This window comes from Rhodnius prolixus, unplaced genomic scaffold, assembly GCF_049639745.1.
Source record: "Rhodnius prolixus isolate KJV_2025 unplaced genomic scaffold, Rpr scaffold_7, whole genome shotgun sequence".
Classification (NCBI taxonomy): Eukaryota; Metazoa; Arthropoda; class Insecta; order Hemiptera; family Reduviidae; genus Rhodnius; species Rhodnius prolixus.
The window spans coordinates 29,278,924-29,298,098 of NW_027411582.1; the positions used below are offsets into that span (position 1 = coordinate 29,278,924).

General features: G+C 31.8%; 3 protein-coding genes across 3 annotated transcripts; all 3 read left to right on the forward strand.

Annotated features, from left to right (window-relative positions):
- Nucleotides 1-1,063: 1,063 nt before the first annotated feature.
- On the forward strand, nucleotides 1,064-5,441 carry LOC141447340 (nitrophorin-7-like). Its single transcript, XM_074114776.1, is given in 7 exon segments — nucleotides 1,064-1,098; nucleotides 2,418-2,526; nucleotides 2,569-2,588; nucleotides 2,590-2,700; nucleotides 4,627-4,718; nucleotides 4,810-4,926; nucleotides 5,028-5,441. Coding segments are annotated over 7 exon segments (612 nt in total). The 5' UTR covers nucleotides 1,064-1,090; the 3' UTR covers nucleotides 5,183-5,441.
- Nucleotides 5,442-7,893: 2,452 nt separating this feature from the next.
- Nucleotides 7,894-13,159, forward strand: LOC141447339 (nitrophorin-7-like). Its single transcript, XM_074114775.1, has 6 exons — nucleotides 7,894-8,037; nucleotides 10,227-10,335; nucleotides 10,406-10,542; nucleotides 12,399-12,490; nucleotides 12,581-12,697; nucleotides 12,793-13,159. Exons 1-6 carry the CDS (start codon nucleotides 8,030-8,032, stop codon nucleotides 12,948-12,950), a joined length of 621 nt encoding a protein of 206 aa, XP_073970876.1. The 5' UTR covers nucleotides 7,894-8,029; the 3' UTR covers nucleotides 12,951-13,159.
- Nucleotides 13,160-14,497: 1,338 nt separating this feature from the next.
- On the forward strand, nucleotides 14,498-18,588 carry LOC141447341 (nitrophorin-2-like). The gene is made up of 6 exons (XM_074114777.1): nucleotides 14,498-14,622; nucleotides 15,464-15,572; nucleotides 15,649-15,782; nucleotides 17,845-17,936; nucleotides 18,019-18,132; nucleotides 18,235-18,588. The coding sequence occupies exons 1-6, from the start codon at nucleotides 14,615-14,617 to the stop codon at nucleotides 18,381-18,383; spliced, it is 606 nt and encodes a 201-aa protein (XP_073970878.1). The 5' UTR covers nucleotides 14,498-14,614; the 3' UTR covers nucleotides 18,384-18,588.
- The last annotated feature ends 587 nt before the right edge of the window (nucleotides 18,589-19,175 follow it).

Genomic DNA, 19,175 nt, shown 5'->3' on the forward strand with positions numbered 1-19,175 from the left:
TGATACTATAAAGTAATGAAAGTTATTTAATTTATTCCATCCAAAAATTGTCAACCAACAGTTTAATATTTAGCCCGAGCATTAAAATAGAATGTGAGTTTTAAAAAACAAGGAATTTGCTGTAAAGCTGGTAAAGAATTTCCCCTTTTTTTCATTCTTTTCGAACTTCTGCTTCCAAAACTGGTCCACTAAGGGTACAGTATCTTGCTCCAGCTTTAAAGTAGGATTAAGATAATAAAGTATTTTCGGTAGAACTGGTAAAGATTTTCCACTTTTTCCTTAAGTCCTCGTTTTCTTTCCGGCAGCAATTACAACACAAAGCAACTTCAATGGGAAAGCAGAGTGACAAATCCTCGAGATATGGTGCTCTCTAAACAATACATCTTCCAAAAAGAGACCAAAAGACTCTTCAAACGCGCATCAGGACTGGTTTAACAAATGGCGAATAAAAAGTAACGTTACAAAACCTACATAACAAAATACCCTTATTACTGAGACCTATTTGGTGCTACGGTACCGAAATATAAGGATCGACAAAACGTTCTAACTCTTTACGTATCCAGAATTTCCAGTCAAAAGTTCAAGGAAAACTACTTAACACTCCGTTCTATATTTTGTAACCTCAACATCCGTAATGATCTCAAAATCCCTTTCATCAAAGATCTTGCGAAAACTCGTTTTTCTTAAAATTTTATTCCTCTTCAGCAGCTTTCTCCTAAACCTCTAATAGAACCACTGTCTTCTTCCGTAATACCAGGTAATCTTCCAAGGATATTGAAGAGAAGATGGATGATTGCGACATACTCTCATCATCAGAGCAGTATAGTATATAGGTATTTTTTTTTAAATAATATATTTACGATAACGGAGTGACACTTCTGGATGTATTCTTCTATGCATATTCATGATATTGTTTTATTATTTAACACATTCGCTATTTGCACCATCTGTTGCACTTGCGCATGTCAATAAAAGAAAAAACACATCAAAATTTACTTTATCGACGTGAGTAAACAAATAAGGTGTTAGTAGGAGGTCCAGTATATATAGCATCATTGCATTCAGAGCTAGTGAATTTCAACTCGCCAATATGGAACTGTAAGTATTAATGTTTCAAAACAAAGTAATATTTTTTGCCTTAATTATTATCCATTATAGTTTTTTTAAATGAAAAGTTAATTATAGTTATCTTTTAATGTAATTTTGGCAAATAGTCAGCTGTAATACCCTGAGCTTCCATTTTATAGACTGCTGAATGTTTTTCATTAAAGGCAAAGTTATTTTGTTAATTTTCAGAGTAAATTTTTTTCAAATTGGACAATATATAATAAAAACTATAATTTTTGTTAAATAACTTAATTAGATCTTTAATTATTGCAAATGCTAGGAGCAGTAATTCTCTGTACTCTAAGAACATACTCTTTCCTCTGATCCTTTCTGCAACACTCTTACTTCTGGAAAGGGATGTTCTAAAGCAACCATTTACTTGGGTTGTTTAAAGTAATTCACAAATTCGTATGCCTTTAATCATAATTAATAAGTAGGGCTAATTTGTATGGGTTTTTATTATTCAATACAGTTTGATAGAAAGTATTCTTTTTAATCCTAAAATAATAAATATTATAACTTGTCATGTCTTAATATTTATGAGCTTAACGATATGAGCCATCGTTGGTGGTTAAGGCGGATTTTGATTTTTCTCTTTCGTATAATTGTTTGTAACTAAATAATATGTTAGAAGTTCCACTTTAATAAGAGGTATCTGAACATTAACTGTTCAATACATTAATTTCAGCTAGTCCATGGCCCAAGTCTAGTATCACTAATCAACGCCACAGTGTAGTTGTATTCTAGTATACAGACTTCAGTTAAACTGAATGTTTTGAATGATTCAATTAGAATGAGCTCTAAAACTCGAGCTTTTCTATATGCCAAACGTTTCAAATCTTCATCGATGTGATATGCGGTATCTTATAAGCTGATAGATGGTGATTGATCCTAGTTCTTACACCAAACACTCCTATTTATCATATCATCTAATAATAAGTGCAGGGATCCGTATGGAAAAGTTCGGTATGCTAGAAAAGACGATTTTTTAACATCTACTCTGATTTCTGAGCACAAAAGAATAAAAATAAGGCCAGTGTATAATACACTAAAAGTACTTAAGTAGAAGAAAATTGGTATGTTTAAATAATTATTGTAATTATCGTTGGAAAGTTTAATAACAAATAATTCAACAAATATCTGGTGTTAGATGTTACCATGAAAAATGTTCATCGTTTGAAAATCAACATTCAGAGATTGCCACCGATCTCAATACTTCCACTTACTTGTAGCAAGAGGAGCTAATAAAATAAATGAGTACTATTCAAATTACTGAACTAAACTTTAAGTATATTAATGTTTCCATCCAGGTACACAGCGTTGTTGGCCGTAACCATTCTGTGCCCATCGTCAATAGTGGGACTACGTGGAGAGTGTAGTGTAAATGTAATTCCTAAAAAAAATTTAGATAAAGCCAAGGTAATTTTACTGTAATCAAAAAACAATCACTCAATTTTGTAGTTTTTCAGCGGTACTTGGTATGAGACATTATCTAGACATGGATCCTCAGGTTACAGAAAAATTCTGTTTTAGCTATGCACCAAGAGAATCTGGTGGTACAGTAAAAGAGGCATTATATCACTTCAATGTAGAGTAAGTATTAAATAACAGTTAATTAATACTCAATCTTGACGTAGCACCATTTTCTTCTTTGCGTGTACATCGTAATCCAAACATTTATCTGGAGACCAGGTTGATGGCAAAGCGTTTGATGCCACATAAAACAAAACCGTTTAAAAGAGCAAAACATCTATAATGGTCACTCACAGGACTGCTCTTACTAACATTCTCAAGGTCTAACTCTTAGATCTTCTACCATTTGTGATAACTTGTTTCATCTTTAATTTCTAACAATCCTATTCAGTTTGTAACGTTAATTACTCTGAAATATCAACCCTAACTCTCTCTGAAAACTGATCTAAAACTAATTATCCCCTAGGGGTACGCGAAAGATTGTTTAGGGGTACCCAAAATAAAAGTTATTATCGCGGAAGATATAAAAATTATACAGATATATTATTGAGAAAAAAATTATATAATAAATGATTCCTACAAGTTAATTACAAAATTATTATAATAAAACTGAATAACATATAAATTGACAAGAATTAAGTATCATTCGATACTGCAGTATTTTTTTTTTTAAATAAATATATTTGTATATTAAAAATTATTAAATGATTTCTTGAAAATGTCGAAAAAATGTTGCTTTAGTTTTGACTAATATTACGCATGGCCCGCATATAATTTACTTCTCCTTTATTAACGCTTTGTTGTTTCAATTTACGACCCCTGCAATAGTTATTGGCTTGAAATGTTTACATATTCATAAATGATTTTTTTAATATGAACATATCATATGTATAATATGTTCTTTACAAGACACATTATATTCAGATTGTTTTGCTGTTAATTTAAAGTTACAATACGTAAAATCAAGAATACGATTTTTTTTTATATATATATTAACATATATATATATTAGGGGTACACACTAAGGAAACAATCAGGTAAAGGGGTACACTAATGAAAAAAGATTGGGAACCGCTGGTCCAGAAATATGATGAAAGTAAAAGTTATAAATATAAGTTTGAATGTAATTGCCAAGTTGATTGAAAAGCCTAAGGGTAATTTTCTGAAAAACTGGAAACAAGTTTCTGTAAAGTGTCCCTAGGGGATGATGACCCTCTTTTACTTTCATCTACGCTTCCTGGTTTTCTGCAGCAATTAGCTGGTTTAATTTAACTTAATTTAAACTGAGCTCACCTGTATTAGGATACTCGTTTTGAAAATCTGAGGCTTTCAAAAGGGGGAATAACTTTTCCCATTCATCGAGCTATAGAATTTTCTAATCCATTACGTTTATGACTATTATTTTTGACGGTACCCCTTCCTGGAATCTGGAAGTTTTTAAAATCTCTCGCTTGAGTAGAATAAGAGTGTGAGCTAACATACTATTCAATCCTGCCTCAAAGTAATTAGCAGTAATAGATGGCATCTGGAATATATATTTATTTCTTAATACTATAATTTCTCTGCTACATCATAATATCTATGACCACAGATCTGTGCTACTTAATACACACTGGAGCGGAAGGTACATAAACTACATTAAATTTGGATTCTGGAGGAACATTATGTTGGCCAGCAATTTAGCCCAAGTATTATTAATTACAAATATTGGAGTGGATAGTTTATTTTTTAGAAGGCATACAAGATGTAATGCTCACTAATCAGATCGAAGTATTTTGTACCAAATTCCTGTATTTTTATTTTTTTGCCCCATAGATTAGCTCTATTATAGTTAGGACACCAGTGTGAAGACATGAGGAAGATGTGATAGATGGTAGGCCCTAAAATCGATCTACTCCTCATTTTTGCCCTTATTTTGAAATGTTCTAAATGCATATTCTTCAGATTATTACATAATTATTTTTTAAAATGAGGAAGAAGCCTTTATTGTAGAATCTACTTTTACATGAAAATAATTTAAACATTGTTACAATTCCTTCTTTTCAGTTCAAAAGTATCATTTTACAATACAGGTACAGGTCCTTTGGAATCGAATGGTGCACAATACACTGCAAAATTTAATACTGTTGATAAGAAAGGTAAGTTCCGGCACATTTTATAGATTCTGAATCACGTTTCTTATTAAATTGTACAAAATTTTGAATTGAACAATACAATATTTGATCCCAGGAAAAGAAATAAAACCGGCGGATGAAAAGTACTCTTATACAGTTACCGTTATAGAAGCTGCCAAACAATCTGCTCTGATCCACATATGTTTGAGGGAAGACGGAAAAGATATTGGAGGTATTCAACTCTTTTACTATATTATTATTTATTTTCGTATAAATATTTATATTAATTAAAGCAATATTTTCATTGACCTTCTTAATTTTCTAAATTTACAGATCTCTATTCTGTTTTAAATCGCAATAAAAATGCGCTACCTAATAAGAAGATTAAAAAAGCTTTGAATAAGGTTAGTTTAGTCTTGACTAAGTTCGTTGTTACCAAAGATCTTGGCTGCAAGTACGATGATAAATTTCTTTCTTCGTGGCAATGATTTTCAACGGAACTTAAAACCCTAATGAAAATAATTGCAAATTGGTGGAGGTTTTTATACATTAATAAACTCATTAAAAATCAATATCAGACTTATTAAAGGTTGACAAGAATGTAATAAGAGAAGAATCAATTGATATTCACCTGGAACGTCAGAAAGTATTCATATAAAAATATTAAATATTAAATTTATTGCAGTTGTAGTAAATGTACTAATAAAGTGAAAGTGAAATATTAAATAAATATTTGTTCACAATTTACATTGCATAATTCTAATACTCCTAACATCTATTTACTTCTAAAGCAAAATTAAACATCACTTGGTGATCCTATTCACCGACATTGACAAAAGTTTGGCCCACTAATTCAATATTTTTAAAATATTTTATATTTAAGCTGAACCCGCTCCTCTTCTAATCTAACATATGCGCTTGATGTGGTAATGGTAAGTTTTAATAAAGATTTTTTTTTTTTTTATCATTTATTTAGTTACAACCAACGCATTTTGCGTTATAAGCAACAATGGTAATAATAAATAACATTCACACATATCAGAGTGGAGAAGTTACCCAGCGGTAACACTCCAAAAACATTCTACATTCTACTGACTCTCTTCATCAGAGAGGAGATCGCGAGGCCACTGTTTTTTAAGACGTCTGGAAGTGTTGTCTGGAAATGTTCTTGAAGATAGATGTTTGTACCAGTGGATTGTGATGTGTTTGAATGTTAAGATGGAAATTTCTGTAACGTGTTTTTGCAACTTGTGTGACGAAAGGAATGTTCAAGTCTGTGTGAATGGTTTGATTGGTGACGTAGAAAGTAAGCGTTTACTATAGAGCGAAGAATTTTAGATTGCAAGGACTGGATCCTTTGCAGATTTGAGCGTTTGGTTGAACCCCACAGTTCGATGCCATAAGCCCAGACTGGCTTTAGTATACTTACATATATAAGTCTTTTGTTGTCCAGAGTGAGTTTTGATCTGCTGTCGAGTAGTCTTTTCAGTTGTCGGAAGCGTCTGTTAAGTTCTGTTCTCTTAAGTCGAGTATGAGGGTTCTATGTGAGTCTTCTGTCAAGGTACAGCCCAAGGTAGCGGACTACGTTGACAGCTGGTAAAGGAATAAGATTGTAAAAGACAGGAGGAAGAGTGATGCGTCGAAGAGTGAAGGTAATATTTTGAGATTTTGTTTCGTTCAGTTTGATAGCCCATTTTTTGAACCAATTTTCTATGGAGTTGAGGTGAGACTGAAGGTTTCTATGAGCTATTATTGGATCTTTGTCAGTAGATAAGATGGCAGTATCGTCAGCATAGGTGAATAGAGATTTTAAAAAAACAATTTGACTTTTTTCTAATAACTTCAGACACTGTATCATAAAGGTAACTAACCCTTTGTAGCCCACTCCTCAGATCTGTAAGAAGCCAACAACCTAAATACGGTGCCATTTGCAGCGACGCTTCTGGCTAAGAAATATTTACCAGACTGTTTAAAACTTCCTGTAGCAAACAGAGGTATCCCCAGATAATTAAAGGAACTAACTATTCCTATCCGCACTCTTTTATAAATAAAATTTGGAAATTTTACCAGAAAACTGGTCCACTAAGGTTATAGTACCTTGCCCCAGCTTTAAAGTAGAAAGTAAGATGAAGATAATAAAGTATTTTCGAGAAAACTGGTAAAGATTTTCTAGTTTTTCCTTAAGACCTCGTTTTCTTTCCGGCGGCGTTTACAATGCGACCTCAATGGCGAAGAAGAGTGACAAATCCTCGAGATAATACGCTCTCTAATACTACATCTTCCAACAGACTCAGTACTCTATCTTCCAACCAACTGACTTCGGTCAGAGACCATAGTACTCTTCAAACGCGCATCAACCAACTTACAAGTTTGGCGAACAAAACTAACGTTACGAAATTAAAATATGCAGTATTTACTCTTCGACCTACCTTCCATCTTCATGAACCAAACTCCTGTACCAACTGTGGACAAAGTGAACTGTACACCCTTGGACTGTACAAAGACATTCTGTTACTGCGACCTATTGGGTCATACGGCATCGAAGTATGAGGATCGACTAAACTTTCCAACTCCCTACGCATCCAGACTTTACAGTCAAAAATACTATGAAACTACTTAACGCTCCATTCTATGTAACTAACCTCACCATCCATAATGACCTCAAAATCCCTTTCGTTTAAGATCTTGCTAAAACTTATTTTCTCAAATTTCATTCCTCTAGAGCAGCTCATCCTAACCCTATAATAGAACACCTATCTCACCATCCATAATGACCTCAAAATCCCTTTCGTTAAAGATCTTGCTAAAACTTATTTTCTCAAATTTCATTCCTCTAGAGCAGCTCATCCTAACCCTATAATAGAACACCTATCTCACCATCCATAATGACCTCAAAATCCCTTTCGTTAAAGATCTTGCTAAAACTTATTTTCTCAAATTTCATTCCTCTAGAGCAGCTCATCCTAACCCTATAATAGAACACCTATCTTCTTCGACATTACCAGGTAATCCTCCAAGGAGATTGAAGAGAAGATGGCCCCGGGATCTACTCGCATCATAAGAGCAGTATAGTATATAATATATTCACGACAATGGAGTGACACCACTGGGTGCCTTCTTCAATCCATATTCATGATATTGTTTTATTATGTAACACATTTGCTATTTGCAACATCTGTTGCACTTGTACATTTCAATAAAAGAAAGAACACACATCAAAATTTACTTTATTAATGTGAGTAAACATAAAAGTTATTAGATCAGTTGGAGGTCCAGTATATAAAGTATCGGTGTTTATCATTGCATTCAGAGCTAGTGAACTTCAATTCGCCAATATGGAACTGTAAGTATTAATGTTTCAAAACAAAGTAATATTTTTTGCCTTAATTATTATCCATTATAGTTTTTTCAATGAAAAGTTAATTATAGTTATCTTTTAATGAAATTTTGGCAAATAGTCAGCTGTAATATACTGAGCTTCCATTTTATAGACTGCTGAATGTTTTTCATTAAAGGTAAAGTTATTTTGTTAATTTTCCGAGTAAATTGTTTCAAAGAAAACAATATACAATTTTTATTAAATAAACAATTAAACCTTTATGTTATTATAATGGTATAAAATAATAATATTAAATAGTATTAATAACATAATATAAACAAGGTTGGCATCGTCCTATTATATAATTTTGATTTTTTGAAACTTGATTTTCTCAATAATCAGATTAAACCAAAGGCACAAAGATCAATGAGAAGTTTGAGATTCGAATAATGTGTAATAATACTGTCCTCAGATCTGTAATGAGAAAATATCTCAGCAGTACATCAAACCCCAAACTGTATACTCCAAACTGATTGGAAAAATTACAGAGTGTGCTATTGCTGATACCAAATGAATTATGGGAGGGTTTGTTTTACTCATAATTTTGTCGGAATACTATTTTAGCGTCTTCTGTGGAATTTTTATTTGAAAAGCAATTGGTGATTGTTTCTTTCAAAGCACCGTAAGGAGTAGATGCTTATCTAGTATTTCTTCTAGGGTTTTGGCCTTTCTACGAGAAACCAAGTGTATCTCTAACTTTTGCTCACAAATTATAATCTCGCCATAACTGGGAAACGCGAACTGACTCAGCATTATCACTCACATTTCATGTTATTGGCTAGATTCATCTATGTTATTTGAAATTGCAACATTTTTTAAGGCAAACACAGTCTAAATCTGGAGAATTCCATTTTTGGAAGAACTGAAATAATAATTGCAATTAAAGTGCAAATGCTCAGAACAATGAGCAGTAATTCTCTGAACTATAAGAACATATCCTTTCCTCTAAACCTTTCTGCATCACTCTACTTTTGTAAAGCGATGGTCTAAAGCAGCCATTTAATTGGGTTGTTCAAATTAATTCACAAATTCGTATGCTTTTATCATAATTAATAGGCTAACTTGTGTTTATTATTATTATTATTATTATTATTAGTTATTACAGTTTGGTGGGAACTACTCCTTTTTATTCAAAAATAATAAATATTATAACTTATTCTTAATATTTACTTAGTGTTTAATGTTTTTATTTCAAAATTTGGCCAATTCTATGACTTTCTATTATGCGACACCAACGATATGAGCCATCGTTGGCTTAAAGCGAATTTAGATTTTTCTTTTCAGTATAAATGTATGTATCTTAATAATAAGTACAAAGTTCCACATTAACAAGAGATATCTGAACATTAACAGTTCAATATATCAATTTCAGCTAGTCCGTTACCGAAGTCTAGTATCGCTAATCAACGCCAGAGTTGTATTCTGGTCTACCGACTTCAATTAAACTGAAGTTTTAATATCTGATTCAATTGGAATGAGCCAAACGTTTCAAATCTTTATCAGTGGTCAATTAAGATGTGATGTATGGTGATTGATCCTATTCTTACAAGTAACACCGCTATTTATCATATCATCCAATAATAAGTGCAGTTATCCGTGTGGAAACGTTTGGTATGCAGGAAAAGACGACTTTTTAAGATCTGAATTCAGAGTACAAAAGAAGAAAAATAAGGCCAGCGTACAATACACTAAAAGTATTTAAGTACAAGAAGATTGGCATGTTTAAATAAATATTGTAATTATCGTTGAAAAGATTAATTCTACAGATTAATGACAATTCTAAAGTAAACCTTAATCAAGTCAAGGGAAGGTTCTTAAATTTACTAAAATTTGTTTAATTTAATTGAGTGTTCGAAGTGAATTTTATTTGAATTTTTAATATGATGTAAGTGTATTTGTTCTAATCAGATTTCTATCCTTTTTCTTTTATCTGTAGTACTTAATTATTTTTCAGTTCAAGAGGAAAATATTTTTTCCTTGTTACTTTTAATTTAAAAAACAATTAATTAATAGCTTTCTTTTCAAGTAAATGATGCATTTAGAATTCAACCGATCTCAATACTTCCACTTACTAACTATTTTCTTAAGAAAATAAATGGGTACTATTAAAATTATTTGAACTAAATTTCAAAAATATTTATGTTTCCATCTAGGTACTCAGCGTTGTTGGCCGTAACCATTCTCAGTCTAACTTTAACAATGGGAGTTAGTGGTAATTGTAGAGCAGATATGAGTCCTAAACAAGGATTAGATAAAAGCAAGGTAATATTATAGCGATCTCCCAATTTGTAACTAAATTTTCTATTCTTAAATTACATTTTATATTTTGCAGTTTTTCAGCGGTACTTGGTATGAGACTCATTATCTAGATACGGATCCTGAAGCTGCAGATATATTCTGCTTTAGCTGTGCACCAAGAGTATCTGATGGTGGTACAGTTAAAGAGGCATTTTATTACTTCAATACCTAGCAAGTATTAAATAACAATTAATTAATACTAAATCTTGACGCAGCACCATTTTCTTCTTTGCAGGATGTACATAATGAACATTTCTTTTAGTAATCCAAACATTTATCAGGAGACCATGTTGATGGCAAAGCGTTTGATACCATATAATGACCTCTCACAGGACTGTCCCTTACTACTAATCTCAAGGTCTAACTCTTAGATCTTCTACCAACTGTGATAATTTGTATCATCTATAATTGTTAACAATCCTGTTCAGTTTGAAACATTAATTACGCTGAAATGTCTACCCTACCATTCTCTGAAAACTGATCTAAAACAAATTATGCTAGAAAAGTAATCAAAGTAAAAGATATAAATCTGTATATTTGAATTTAATTGACAAAGTGACAGTAGAGCCTAGGGGTAATTTTTTGAAAAAAAAAAAAAAAAACTGATAACACCCTCTCTTGAGGTCATCAACGCTTCCTGGTTTTCTACAGAAATTTAGCTTGTCTGTTAACTTGTTCAAATTAAGAACGTCATTATGAAGATTTGGGGCTTTCAAAAGCAGGCATAACTTTTCACATTCATCGAACTATAAAATTTTCTAGTCCATTACGTTTATGACAATTATTTTAGGTGGTATCCCATCAGGGAATCTGGCAGTTTTAAAATATACCGCATTAGTAGGCTAATAGTATTAGCTGCTAACATGCTATTCAACCCTGCCTCTAGACCAGGGGTTCCCGACCTGAAGTGTTCCCACCTCCTGGGGGTGCAAGACAATATTTCAGGAGGTGCGAGACGTTAATGTCCAGGTAAATAATAGGTTATTATTGTTATTCAAATATTTTTCATATTTTTATTTCTCTTGCACATTGTTATTTTATTTATTTTAATTATTATAATTATAAGTAAAGTATACTTTCTTTGTTATATAATCCATGTAACACGATGCTACGTAATACATACCAGAGTGGAAGGTGGCATAAAATACTTTTAATTTGGAGTTTAGTGGTACATTATGTTGGCTAGCAATTTAGCCCAAGTACCATAGTTTAGCTCTGTAAGAATTAAGTCACCAGTGTGAAGAGATAGAGGAAGATATGGTAGGCACGAAAGTCGATCTACTCATCACAGTTGCCCTTCTCTTGAAATGTTCTAAATGGTGTCACATATTCTTCAAATTATTATAATATTTGGTATGGTGAGGACGGAGCCTTTGTTATTGTATTGCATACCCTAACCCCGGAGCTTAGGAGTTACAAAGGAAAAGGTTTCATAATATAAACAATAATTTATTGTCTAATTACTAGAACAAAAACTCAATATATTCACTGATTTTTAGTAATAAAACAATCTAGGCACTTAAGAAATTCCAAAAAGATAAAATACTCTCTAAGATTAGAAAAAGTTTGTAAAGATCTATAAAGCTATATCATCCCTAAAACACCAGTATGCTCAGGGAGACTCCTCCGCCTGACACCTAGCCGAGACCCAAAGAGAGTTGACACCAAAGACAATCAGATCTTCGACTTGCCCAAAGCTGCCACCTCTCCCAGTGCCTGTATTCCCATGACGAAGTCTGAAAGTGTCCTCTAAGTTTCCTGCCGGTTCTAGATGGCTCCTGCTGCAGATACCTTTACCCTGTTTCTCATTCTCACAGCCCTGTTCCCACACACACAACTAGGGGCATACTTCTCTCCGGGTCCCACCATTCTGCCGGCGGTACTGTCACAGCTCCAGGTAACGCATTGTTTCAGGTAGCTACCACGTTTATTTAATATTTATTAGATTACAATTTTTATCCCTTACATTACAGAATCTACTTTTACATGAAAATAATTTCAACATTGTTACGATTCCTTTTTTTCAGTACAAAAATATATTCTTACCATATAGGTACAGGTCATTTGCAATCGTCTGGTATACAATACACTACAACGTATAATACTGTTGATAATAAAGGTAAGTTCAGACATATTTATAGATTTTGATTCAGGTATCTTAATAAATTGTACAAAATTTAGAATTTACCAATACAATATTTGGTCACAGGAAAAGAGTTAGAACCGACGGATGACCGGTACTCTTATACAGTTACCGTAGTGGAAGCTGACGAATCGTCTGCTCTTCTCCACATATGTACGCGGGATGGCGGAGCAGAACTTGGAGGTATTCAACTCTTTTATTGTATTATCATTTATTTTTGTATAAATATTTAATTCAAGAATTACAATATTGACCTTCTTAATTTTCTTAATTTACAGATCTCTACTCCGTTTTAAATCGCGATAAAAATGGGGAACCTAGTGCAAATGTTAGAGGTGCTTTGACTAAGGCTACTTTAGGCTTGACTAAGTTCGTTGCCACCAAAGATCTTGGGTGCAAATACGATGATCAATTCACTTCTTTGCAGCAAAAATAACGCATACAGATTGATTTTCAATAGAAATTGAAACCCCAAAACAAATTGCAAATCGGTGAAGGTTTTTATATATTAATGAACTCATTAAAAATCAATATTAGATTTATTAAATGTTAAGAAGGATGCAATAAGGAAGGAAAAAGTTGATATTCACCTGGAATGTCAGAAAGTAATCTTCTGAAAATATTAAATAAAGATTTGTTCGGAATTTACATTGCATCATTCTAATACTCCTTCAACTATTTACTTCTAGAGCTAAAAACCATGACAGGACAATATTTGAAGTAGTTTCACAACAATACTATTAGTTCTAGTCACCTTTTGTTTAGACCGAACTTTGATTCAATAAAAGCGAAATTAGAAGATTTTGAATCAAGTCCAAAACTTATGTATAAACAAATATTATTTTGTCGTAAGTTTGAATTATTATTCATTTTCAGAACTTGTGGTCCCCCCCCCCACATCCTGAACTCTATTTCGTTGTATAGGGCTGATACCTCACTACACAAACAAAAGCAGTCATAAAAACCCTATACATTTGTCGCAACAAGTATCCAAAGAAGAAAGTACAAAGTAATAATCAAATATACTGCTCTAATTCAGACCAATTTAGATATTATATAAAGTTGTCTACAATGACTGCCTACTGTCCACAAATATTGGACAGATATCGGACTACTTGGAAAATAGAATGAAACAATACCAGAGTTGGACAATACAAGCTCAAAGCAGAACACAGCCTTAGCAATCCATACAACAACACACAACAATACTTTTACATCGGTAACCATAGAATTATAGAAAAAGAGAACATTAAGAACCAAAGAAATATACATTAGAGATGCCACGCAAGGCTTCGAGCTCAGTTGATTATATCTCAATTGATTCTATACATTACAGAAGCCTAGCATTTCTTCAGGCTTCAAGCTAGAGCCTAAATGAAATATTTATCAATTAAACAAAGTATTTATTTTATTGGTCTTTTATAACTGCCTATATCTCAGTATACGATTGCATTTCTATATTTAAAAAAAATCATTTCCAAAATCAAGCTATAAGTAATAATAAATTATTATTGGTCTAATTAAAAATTTTCTTCGTTCAAATTTAGGCATAAAAATTCCACTTTAAAGTCTTATAGGAATCAAACGATTGGTGCATCAGAAAAAGTTGCACAAATGTAAAAACCAACAATTAAGTATTCTACTTGTTACTATCCTAATTGTAGTAGATATTTTAGTAATTATTATTATTTGTTTTTTAGATATTTTTATTTTTTCTTGTACATTTCCCACAGTTCTTTGTAGTTCCAATTCTCAATAATTATTTTTCTTTCTCTTTAATATAGAATCAAAAATAAAAAATGTCCTAAGGGTGGCCTGAGCTTTTTTAAAAGATTAAGAAAAAGTTGCACACATGTAAAACCAAAAATAAAAATAAAATTTCTTTAAAATAATTTGTTCAATAAACTGCCACATTGTTGATTAAATAAATGTTAATTTTATTATTTTTTCTATTTACCTATGACAATTAATGTGCCACATGCGAATATATTTTATTGACATGAATAAACATAAATCTTATTAGATTAGTAGGAGGTCCGATATATAAGCTATCATGTGCATATCATTGCATTCAGAGCTAGTGATTTTCAACTCGCCAATATGGAACTGTAAGTAATCATGTTTCAAAACTAAGTAACAGTTTTTGCCTTAATTATTATCCATTATAGTTTTTTTTAAATGAAAAGTTAATTATAGTTATCTTTTAATGAAATGTTGGTAAATAGTCAGCTGTAATACACTGAGCTTCCATTTTATGGACTGTTGAATGTTTTTCATTAAAGACAAAGTTATTTTGTTAATTTTCAGAGTAAATTTTTCCAAATTGGACAATATAAAATTTTTATTAAAGAAGTTAGTCAGATCTTTAATTGTTAAGATGGTTTAAAATAATAATAATATGGAACAATATTAATAACATAATATAAAAAAAGTCCTAAGGTTAGCAAGAGCTTTTTATGTCCTGTTATATAATTTTGTTTTAGAAACATGATTTTCTCAATAATCAGATTTTAACAAGCGCTCAAAGATCAATGAGAAGTTTGAGATTCGAATTATTACTCTCCTCAGATCTGTAATAACAAAATACCTCAGTAGTACATCAAACCCCAAACTGTATACTTCAAAATGATTGAACAAATTACAGAGTGTGAGATTGCAGATACCAAATGAATATGGGAGGGTTTATTTTACCTAAATTTCTCTAAATACACTTTTAGCGTCTATATATAGTATGTATAATATATTTATGTACATACTTAAATTGTATAAAAAGATGGGTAGCTATGCAGTAAGTTCACGTTAAGTAGATCATGAAAAAAGTACTTCCGGATTAAATTCAATTCCAAAAATTTGACCTGATTGCAGTAAGTACTCAGCAAGCAAAAGAAAGTATGAATAGTGTGATGATTACTTGAACTAAATTTTAAGTATAATAATGTTTCCATCCAGGTACTCAGCGTTGTTGGCCGTGACCATTCTCTGTCTAACTTCAACAATGGGAGTTAGTGAAGAGTGTACTAAAAGTATAAGTCCTAAAAGTGGTTTAGATAAAGCCAAGGTAATTTTGCAGTAATCACTGAATTACCTCCCAATTAGTTACTAAATTTTCCATTCTTAAATCACATATTTTACAGTTTTTCAGCGGTACTTGGTATGTGACTCGTTATCAATACAAGGGTATTAAGTTTGCAGATACATTCTGCTCTAGTTTTACATCAAGAGAATCTGGTGGTGCAGTAAATGATGTAATATTTCACCACAATACAAAGTAAGTATTAAATAACAGTTAATTAATACTCAATCTTGACGTAGCACCATTTTCTTCTTTGCAGGATGCACATAATGAACATTTCTTTTAGTAATCCAAACATTTATCTGGAGACCATGTTGATGGCAAAGCGTTGATGCCACATAAAATAAAACAGTTTAACAGAACAAAACATCTATAATGGCCACTCACAGGGCTCCCCTTACTATTCTCCAGGTCTAACTCTTAGATCTTCTACCAACTGTGATAATTTGAATCATCTTCTAACAATCCTATTCAGTTTGCAACGTCAATTACACAGGAATATCTACCACAACCACTATCTGAAAACTGATCTAAAACATATTATCCTAGAAAAATGATCAAAGTAAAAGTTATAAATCTGTATGATATAAAATAAAACCGTTTAATAGAATAAAACAAAACTCTTAGATATTCTACTAACTGTTTAATTTGAATAATTAATTAATTAATTTGAAACTGATAATTTGAATATTCTTTAATTTCTAATAATCCTATTCAGTTTGTAACGTCAATTACATAGGAATTTCTACCACAACCCCTCTCTGAAAACTAATCTAATGACCAAAGTAGAAGTAATAAATCTACATGTTTGAATGTAAATGCCAAGATTTCAGAAAATCGTGGAAGTCACTTTTTGAGAAAGTGACCAATCTATTGAGTATATTGACACTTCCTGTGGGGACTTTACTTTAAACTCGATTTCAGCCGACAATTTGCCTTTTTCAATAGAATTCAAAAATAGCAACGTTCATTACAAAACAACCTTCGGAGAGTATCTTCCTCTTCAGTATCAGCGGCCCTCTCATTCGAATTTTCTGGGTGAAATGTTCTAAATGAAATTTGTAGACATAAATGTTTGTAATCAATACACAATATTTCTACAAAAACACAAAGGAGCGGTCATCGAGGAAATTACAAAAAAATTATTCCGTTTAGTGGCATTTTCTGTCAGCTAATTTTTTTCGAATTTGGAAAACCTAATGCCAGATTTGATTGTTGGACAGTACAACACAGAAAAGGTATTTTAGCAGAGATCCTCTCACACCTTAAGAGCGCCCTGAATTTCACTGAAAATATTTCAAATAAAGTTAGGAATAAATCTTCGTTTATTCTGTTGAAACACCAATTTAAAAGAAAAAAAATACGTTGTATCGTTTTTAAGGAAATCTTAAATAAAACTTAAAAAAGTTTCAGTAAACTGGTGCTGTGGTGCTGACCCTCTATTGAGCTCATCAACGATTACTGGGTTTCTAAAGTAAAATTAGTTTCTCTATTACCTTGTTTAAATTAAGAACGCCATTATGAAGATTTGAGACTTTCAAAAGCAACCATAACTTTTCCCATTCATCGACCCATAGAATGTTTTTGTCCATTTCGGTATTTGGCAATTATTTTTGGCGGTCCTCCTTGCGATAATCTGAAGGTTTTTAAAATGTACCGCACGTTTAAACTCCTTGTGTTTGTTAACATATTCAACCCTGCCTCTTGACTTACTAAGTAATTTACCAGAAGGAATCTGGAATATATATTTATTTCTTAAGGAATGGTATAATTTCTCTGCTACATCATTGTCTATAACCAAAGATCAGAGCTACGTAATACATACCAGAGTGGAAGGTAGCATAAAATACATTTAATTTGGATTCTAGAGATACATTATATTGGCCAGCAATTTAGCCCAAGTATTATTAATTACAAATATTGGAATGGTTAATTTATCTTTTAGGAGGCATACAAGATGTAATGCTCACTAGTCAGATTGAAGTACATTCTACATCCTCTATTTTTTTTCTTACTCCATAGTTTACCTCTATTATAGTTAAGTTGACAGTGTGAAGACTTAGAGGAGTATGTGGTAGCTGGTAGAGACGAAAGTCGTTCTACTCTTCACCCAAGTCCTTATTTTCAATGTTCTAGATGGTGTTGCATATTCCTTATATTATTTATTAATAGTTTCTGCGATGAGGAGGATCCCTTTGGTATGGAAACTAATTTTACTTGAAAATAATTTTAATTCCGGTACGATTCCTTTTTTCAGTAGCCAAAGATCTATTTACAGTACAGGTGAAGGTAAATTGGAATCGTCGGGTGTACAATACACTGCAAAATTTAAAACTGTTAATAAACAAAGTAAGTTCAGACATATTTATTAGATTATGGTTCAGATTCCTTCCAAAAATTTTAAACTGATCAATAAAATATTGGTTCACAGAAGCTGTGATAAAAACACATTCGAGGAACACTTATACAATTACCGTTTTGGAAGCTGACGATTCGTCTGCTCTTGTCCACATATGTTTGCGGTATGGATCAGAAGAAGTTGGAGGTATTCAACTCTTTTTACTATATTATCCTTTATTTCGGTATAAATATTTATATTAAGTAAAACAATATTTTCATTGATCTTGTTAATTTTCTTAATGTACAGATCTCTACATGATTTTAAGTCACCAAAAAACTGGGGAACCCAGTGCTACGGTTCGACAGGCTTTGACTCAGGCTGGATTATTGTTACCTCATTTCATTGCTACTGAAGATCTTGGTTGCCCATACGATGATGAATTCACTTCAAAATAACGCGTACAGAGTGATTTTCATTGGAACTTAAAAGCCTTATAAAAAATAATTGCAAATTGGTGGAGGCTTTTATGTATTAATAAACTCATTAAAAATCAATATCAGATTTATTAAAGGTTGACAAGAATGTAATAAGGAAACAAAACAGTTGATATTCTCCTGGAACGTAAGATATTAAACATTAAATAAATATTTGTTCAATTTACATTGATTTATTTTAATACTCCTTCAACTATTTACTTCTAGAGCTAAATACCATGACAGGATAATCTTTAAAGTAGATTCACAACAATATATTAAATACTAATCGCCTTTTATTTAGACCTGCTTAAATTCAATAAAAGCGAAAGTTGCTGAGTTTGAATCAAAATTATCAATAAGTTCTCAATAAGCAAGGCATTCAACTAAATTATCAATTGAGGACATTTATGCATAACTATTCCTACCGTGAACGGTCAAATATCCGGACTTTAAAATCACTTAAATTTCTTATTACAGAATGAAGATAATAATTATTTAACAATGACAATCATAGTTTCTTTTGTTTAAAAATAAATTTCGTAGATTATACTCTCTATTGCATCATTTTTTATAATTATAGGCTTCTCAATTGCAAATTTCCCGCATACGTATTTTTACATTTTAAAGTCTCATTGCCTTAGCAGTATCTTATTTGGCTACTTTCCGACCACTTGTTCCTGTACTAATATTTGTCTGGCTTTTGCAATGGTTATACAAAGTTTTGCCTTTAAATTTCACTTCCGGTTGTTTTTTTTTTTTAAACAAAATCCA